General features: G+C 40.0%; 1 protein-coding gene across 10 annotated transcripts in view; it reads left to right on the plus strand.

The window, feature by feature from the left end:
- EBF3 (EBF transcription factor 3) overlaps positions 1 to 7,500 on the plus strand; it is a 110,236-nt gene that overhangs the window by 66,489 nt on the left and 36,247 nt on the right. For 5 of the 10 annotated variants that reach the window (XM_042818103.1, XM_042818102.1, XM_042818109.1 and 2 more), the window contains exons 7-8: positions 3,743 to 3,824; positions 6,780 to 6,924. In XM_042818103.1, coding sequence (XP_042674037.1) covers positions 3,743 to 3,824; positions 6,780 to 6,924 — 227 coding nt within the window. The remainder of the gene's footprint in view (positions 1 to 3,742; positions 3,825 to 6,779; positions 6,925 to 7,500) is intronic. The other 5 variants (XM_042818105.1, XM_042818110.1, XM_042818107.1 and 2 more) reach the window with 1 other exon arrangement.

Consider the following 7,500-nt stretch of genomic DNA (forward strand, 5'->3'; position numbering starts at 1 on the left):
TTTGTAGTATGGCTTTCTGCAACAAATATTTTTTTAGCCAAGCAGTATTTGAATCAAAGCAAACTGAAGGCACCAGTTGTACTCATAAGTGTTCAAGTGTTTTCTTGCTTGTTCAGTGTTGAAATTCAAGCACAGAAGTCTTTCTAGTCTATTTGCTACAACACCTCTTCTCAAAAAGGTTAAGAAGAGGTGAAAAGGATGAAAAGGCACTTGCAGAGTTTTAAAAATCTCCCATGGAAAAAAGATCTTTCATATCACAAAAAAAGTCTCCTGTAGGTTGTTATGTGCATAAGGTGGAGGCTTAAGAGCAGACACATTTGCAGATGAACTGCTTTTACTAGCTTCTCTGAGACATGACATTTGTTCAGAAGATTAGCCAGGTTGTAATGTGTAGCATAATTGCACTGTGCGGATGTCCCAGAAGTGAAAACCTAATTGCTTGACAGGACTATAACTTTGTGGTACGCTCTCACCTTGTTAGGTCCTTTTCTGATGCAGTTCAAATGAAGTCTGGCCGCAGGTGTGCCTAATTTACCTCGCAACAGAACGTGTTGAGTTTAATTGCACAGTGGTTGTTAGGAAAAATTGGTGGGTGGAATATCAAGTGACTTACTGTACGCGGATGGCAGATGGGCGGTGAGAGGCATTGTGAGCTAAGTGTATAGGTGAGGTGAGTTAATAAAAGATGTAAATTTTATCTTAAAATAGTGAAGTCTTGTGGTAGGCAATACATTTTAATTAAGGTGGTAGCAGTCCTTTTCTAGCCATGTGAAAAAATTGGAGGAGAGAAGCATCACAAAGGTTTTTTTCCACATCAGTATTTTAGGAACAGATTGGTATGCCTAGGAAGACTATTCTGCAAGCCTGCATTTATTGCAAAGACAACACTTATGGATACAATACAAAGTGTAGCATGGAGAGGTAAATCTAGAAAGGCTTGCCTTTCTATTATAGAAACTGGGTTTGAGACACAGCCAAACTGAGCTCAAATCCAGCTGCTGATTTCTCAATGTGTGGCAGAGCTCTTACCACAAGTCTGCAAGCTTTGCTGAGAACTGTACCTGTTCTCTTCTGCAGGGATCATCCATTCCTGATTCTTGTTGGTCAGATGAGAAGAAAAATCAAGTCAGTTTTCTTTGCCTGAGCAGCATGAGAAATGCTCTGCCTGGGAACGTGATTTTTGACTTATGTTGTCTTCTCTGAAAATCTTGTCTCAGTGCCACCTGTGCTCCACAGATTTGCTGAAAACATGGATTGCAAAGAACAAAAAGGTCGTGGTATCAAGGGGTGCACAGAGCTGGGATGTGAATGCTGCTTGTGTTCACCCCAGTGCTGTGGCTTCAGTGCTTAGCTCAGTGCTCGGGTTCTTCATGGTAAAAACATCTAATTCCACCAAGTGTGCTTTGTTTTTCAACAAATAATTGAACAACTATGGGTTCCAGGTAATGATTAGTGAAGGAATGCTTAATGATCCTTTTTGGACAGGATGTGAGCTCTCTGTATAGAAACAATTCATCTTGAATGCTTCAAGTTAAGAAAAAAATCCACTAGGCATAATATTGAGCATTCTCCATGCACAGCTCGTTTAAGAATTCCAGAGCAATTCACAAACATTAGCTCAGAAAGCTTCACAGCACCCATCTGAGATCAGAAAAAAAAGCTGAGATGTTCCTTGTCAGCATGGCTGTGGCACTGGGAGCAGTGAGGCCAAAGGCTCTCATGGCGTGCGGTGGGCACAGGGTAGGGCAGACTCAGCATCAAAGCTGCCTCCTAACAGGTATGGGAGAAATACCAGATATGGAACAGAAATGCTGTTGTGCTCAGGCAGTCCTCAGTTGATGAGTCGGTCTCCGGAACTCGCAAACTCTAAAAAATAATAAACAACCCAAGGCAGATAAAATTAGAATGAAAATGTGGCTAACACAAATGTAGTTTTATGGGACGCTTGAAACTCTTGGTGGCATTCCTGCAATGGTGTGCAGAAAACCTGAGTGCAAGGGAACCTCCAAGAGAGGAGATTCTGTCAGCCACAATGGAATTCCAGCTCTCATTCAGCTGAACAGCTGGAAATCGTTTGCAGATTTCGGGATAGCTGAATTGATGGCACTGACTTATCTATGCTCAATAGAAATGAAGCTAGTCATCTCCCTTGTCTTGATATGGGAGATCACTCCTACAGCATTAGTAACCCATGTCGATATTAGGGTCCTTTTCAAGGTTTAACTTAAAAAGAAGAGCCATGACTGTAGGCAGCAGTTTGTAGGATGGGGCAGTCATTTGTGATGTTCCTGTCCAGACACCCCAAAGTTTTGCAGGACAGTGTGGTGTGGCACAACTGTTGGGAGATTTCTTCTCAACTCCAATAGGGCCGTATTGGGTACTGATGAAGGAAAGAATTTCTTGGCATACCTCCTGCCAGGAATATTATTTGCACATGAAAATTTCTGCAAAGTGTTTGTAGCTAAGATAGTCATTTGTACAGATCGGTGTGAATAAGTAATAATGGCTCGTAGACTAAATACAAAAGCTCTGCCTAACCTTGATATTCAAAATGAATAAAGTTGGACAGCACAAACTGATGGGGTGGTGCCTCTGAGAAACTCTGAATAAGGAGTCCTGAGCCTTTCTTGTTACTTGGTGCCAATAATGAGCCCGAAACCAAAACCCTTAGAGCTTTTAAATAATTACTATATGTGAAATCAGAACGCCATGAAAAGGGAAGAGGAGGTGCTAGGCTGTGGACATTCTCTGATGTCAGAAGAGGAATTAGAGACTTCCCGCAGCGTGGCTCAGCCCACCTGCACGCCTTAGCATGGAGACAAAATTGTTGCTTTCTTTTCAAAGTGATTTTTGAGAGTGACGAGTGAAGGAATGAGAGTGGAACCACCACCCCACAGCACGTACTCAGCAGCCTGTGCAGGAGTGCAGGGGGTCTGCACCCTTTCACGCTTTTCCCCTTCTCATAAGTGCTTGTTGTGCTCCCGTGAGGCAGTATTGCTACAGAATGGTTTGCTGGGAGATGCCTCAGTGGTACAGTTTAGTCCTAAATAATTGCTAATTGCCTCACAGCAAAAAATCAGCTGGATTTCTGTGCACAGGTAGAGTTACTTTTTACAGCTAAAGGCTGGCACAGCTTGGAGAGGTCGTAAAGCACGGTCTAATCCTCCACGTTCCTTACCTTTTAAAAAAACACGACTCAAACAGGGCCTTTCTTCGGGCCAGATCCATGGCTGAGCCTCACTGGAGTCAGCAGGATTGGACCAAGTCCCTTTGCATAGCTAGATCTGCCAAGCTAGAGGCAAAGCCAAGAGCTTTTTGGAAGACCGGTCCTTTGTTACCTTAGAATCTTTTGGGATAGAGGTCATTACTGCTAATGTAAGTTGTGAAAAAACAAAAAACATTAGAAAAAATAGAAACAAATTTTCATCTGATGTTAGTCACTGCCTTTGAAGTCAATGAATCATTGAAATCGACTTTCCCACACCAAGCTAAGATATGGCCCAGAGTCAATATACTTGTAGTTGTTGAAAAATTAAAAATATGAATTTGCCTTTCCCTGGCCATAATGTTCTGTTTGTGACAGAGGTCTAACTGTTTAAAATACATACATTGACCACTAAGAAAGTAGTAGTTTACTAGCTGTATTCTTTTATGTATAACTATCACAAGATTGTATTAAGCTTTTTAAAATTGGCTCTACAGTTTGATGAAACTAATAGATTTCAATTTTGTATTTCCATAGATTCTTTCTAAAGTTTTTCCTCAAGTGCAATCAGAACTGTTTGAAGAATGCAGGCAACCCACGAGACATGCGACGATTCCAGGTACAGATATCTCCTACAGATACCATATGGGATTTACTCGAAATTTCAAACTTCTTCAGCTCTTGTTTAATGAAGTTCTAGTGTCAGTCTTCTACTTAGTGTAGTTTCAATGCTATGTATCCAAAATGCTATGGCTATTTTATAAATTCCCCACTAATTTAAATGCTTGTTTCTGGGACCTGGCCAGTTCTGCAGTGGGCTGTTATGGATCATTGTGATGGGTACCTTCTGTGAAAGCACAGTTTTCAACACCTCTATTGTAGTATGAACTGAGACTTGTGGAGATTTTACATACGTAACCCATGTAAACAGCTGTTAGAAATTCAGCTGCTGAACTTGGTGAAGTCTGGATCTAGTTTTTCCTTTCATGTTTACAGCTTGTAAATCCAACAGCAGTAGTATCACACACATATTTTTATCTGAATTTTATTAGAAAATGCTTAATGCTTCACTTTCTCCTTACAGCTTTTGAATTATCTTGTGGTGAATGATAACACTACAGAAAGACATCTGATGTGGTGGACAAATTTCCTCAGTATTTAGGGTCACTTGAAATGCTTGCTAAGAACTATACATGTTTTGTTTCAAAAGGATTTCCAAAAGGTTCATATTTGAGACTAATAATAAGCTAGTATTGAGATGTTCAAAACTTTCCTAGTTATGAGAAGAATAACTTGTGGTTAAACTTGATAGCAAAACATGTGACATCTGTTTTCATGCACAGCCAACCAACCGGTGAAGCCAGAACACTTGAGCCAGCCAACAGAAAAGATCTGTAGCTGGAAAAAATATTTCTTCAGAACAATTGAGCCAAGCTTCCATTTTTCATGCATCTCAGCTTCACGTGGCATTGGTGATATTGATCCATCTGAACAGAACAGAAGGTCAAACCTGGAATGAGTGGAAATGCCCTCTTTGTCTCACCGATGACTAAATGAAGCATCAGTCATGAGTGATCTTGTGGTCGACAATGGAACCAGTAGACACTAGAAAGACTTTCCTGGGTCTCTTTAGCTAATCTCCCTGCCTCTCAGAAGGTTTAACTGGACTTAACAGTTTGTCAGATCTTGAACAAAATTTTTAACTGGTTTCACTGTCTCAGCACCTTTTTAGGTGTGTTGCAGGAAGAAGCCAATATAACAAAACACAGCATGTCTACTTTCTTTTGCTGAACTACAGTATTTTTCCCTTGGTGACTGACCTATATATACATGACAGAACAAAAATAGTTGTCATTTTTATATACACCTTTCCCTGTCTTCTTAATATACTGCGTTCTAGGAAACAAATCCAGAAGTCTTTGCCGAAATTCACACCTGTATGTTTTGCACTATTTTTTAAAGTCTGCAAATCTCATTACCAGTGAAAGCTGATAGCCCAGTGGCATGGCGGCAGCTCTGCGCTTCGGTGAGTGTGCAACCTCAGCACTCTCCAAAGTGGATGTCGACAGGAGGGAAAGTGTCCACTTCTGGGACGAGAAAGATAGGGGAGCAGAGCAGACTGGCAGAGAGCTGCCCTCGGGCTGTTCGAAAGGAGAACGCAGATGGCTGTCTCAGAGGAGGCAGAGTACACAGAAAAGGTGCTGTGATAGCTGAAAGCTAATTATGGGTTGTGAATAAGAAGCAGGATCAGAGGTGATCCAAAACGCAGAAACAGATAAGAATTGTCTTCTGATGCCTGAGACTAGTGCCGTGGAAATGGAGAATAGTTTTTTTTCCCCTCTTTTTTTGCTCATTATGTGCTTGGGTATGGGAGCTGGTGTGAGAACCTTGAAAATCATTTTTGCTATGTCCAAAAGTAAAATAAGCAGAAGACAAAAGCTAAAATTTGTACTAGCCTTTGCCACCATCTCCCATGCTGTTGGTACGGCCTAACACAGCCTCACACAGCCACTGCCCACGAGAACTCTACTAATGCTAAGCCGCAAAGAAAAAGCTACTGTGATTATTGCATTTAGCAAATCTGGAACCCGCACCATAGGGCCCATGCTGGAGCATTTAAATAAGATGTAAAAGTCTATCTGGGATAATAACAACCAACCTGTGAAGCTACGTCACACGCAACACACGCATGTCTCACAATTTCCTCTTTGGCTCGTGGTGGTGAAATATCATTTCCAGAATGAGTTTCACAAACCCATTGTGTAGGTGTTTTTATCGGGAAGGTTGTGTGTTTTGCATATGTTCCTCTTCCATTTTCTACTGAGAAGCAGCTGGAAGCCAAAGAAGGCCCTATCCATCATCTCTTCTATGGCCGGACTCTGAACCTGGGCACAAGAATAGGAGCCTTTCACTCAAAAATAAAGGAGGAAATTCCATTGACATACCAGGGTCAATCACCATCCAAATGAACTTGAGAAGGGATACTTTTCATGGATTGAAAACACTTTCACTATTCATATTCAACTCAGTCTTTTCAGATGCAAAAAAGTTCATTATCAGACATTAAATGTAATTGTAAAACTGACCTGGAGATCATTTACTGAAGAAAAAATGGGGAGTTACGATGGTTCCTGATTTATTAAGCTTTTTTTATTTGGAATCCTCACAACCCTTCATTTGAAGACAGTCTCAAGTGAACAAATTTTAATTAGATAAACTATCTAATCAATATATCAACAGATCAATCAAAACAGCAGCTTTTAAAATGAGTGGCTAGAGGGGTGTTTCTGAAACTAATGGCTAGAAGAATATTTCCCTGAATTGAATTCATTTGTTAGCATAATAGGAGATTAAACTCTAATTAGTGTAGCAGGTTCTGAAGAGAAACAATTGTGAGCTAAAAATCACCAATGTTAGCCACATAAACAAAGATGTATTCATAGTTGTCATTCACTTTGCTTCAAGTGAGAAGTAACAGATTGCGATGTTGTTTTGTCTCAGAAGATCTATTAATATATCCGAGTTCCTGAAAATATGCAGACTTCTTAAATTCCTTTTTTTTCTTCCTTTTTAGGTTGTTGTATCAACAACAGTCAATGTGGATGGCCACGTTCTGGCTGTCTCAGACAACATGTTTGTACACAACAATTCCAAACATGGAAGGCGGGCTCGCCGCCTTGACCCCTCAGAAGGTACGGCTCCTTCTTATCTGGAAAATGGTAGGCACACATTTACATGTCTTTTTTTTTATTTGCAATGCTTTTTTTTTTTTTAATGCACTTTTTTTTTTTTTTGCACCATACTTTATGTTGATACACCATTACATTTATTTTTCCAGAATTTCTTCTTTCATCAATCAAACCATTCATTAAAAAGTCCATTAGTATTTCTCAGCCCCTCTCAACCAGAATACGGTCACTTCTGAATCTGCTTCTGACTCCTTTCTTTATTTAATACTTGCAGTTTTGCAGTCACAACCAATTTTTCTTTTTTTTCTTTTTTTTCTGGTTTTTTTTTTTTTTTTTTTTTTTTTTTTTTTGTCTGGTTTTGCTTGCAGCTTTTTCTTGCTATTTAATTTGACTTGATTTTATTTTGGCTTGTCATATTCCTTGATCCAGAGGTACAGTCTCAGGTTATGTATGCAAGTTTAAGTGCATGGTAAAAACATGACCAAATCTGCAAAGAATTTACTGTGAGGTCAATTTCCTGTTGCTGGGCCTTACTGCTGCAGATTACAGCAGTGGCGTTTTTGTATGAGAAAAACAGCATAAAATGTTTTTCTTCAGACTGACTCA

The sequence above is a fragment of the Centrocercus urophasianus genome, unplaced genomic scaffold, assembly GCF_019232065.1.
Source record: "Centrocercus urophasianus isolate 14NV4802_14NV808 unplaced genomic scaffold, USGS_Curo_1.0 seq_17, whole genome shotgun sequence".
Lineage (NCBI taxonomy): Eukaryota > Metazoa > Chordata > Aves > Galliformes > Phasianidae > Centrocercus > Centrocercus urophasianus.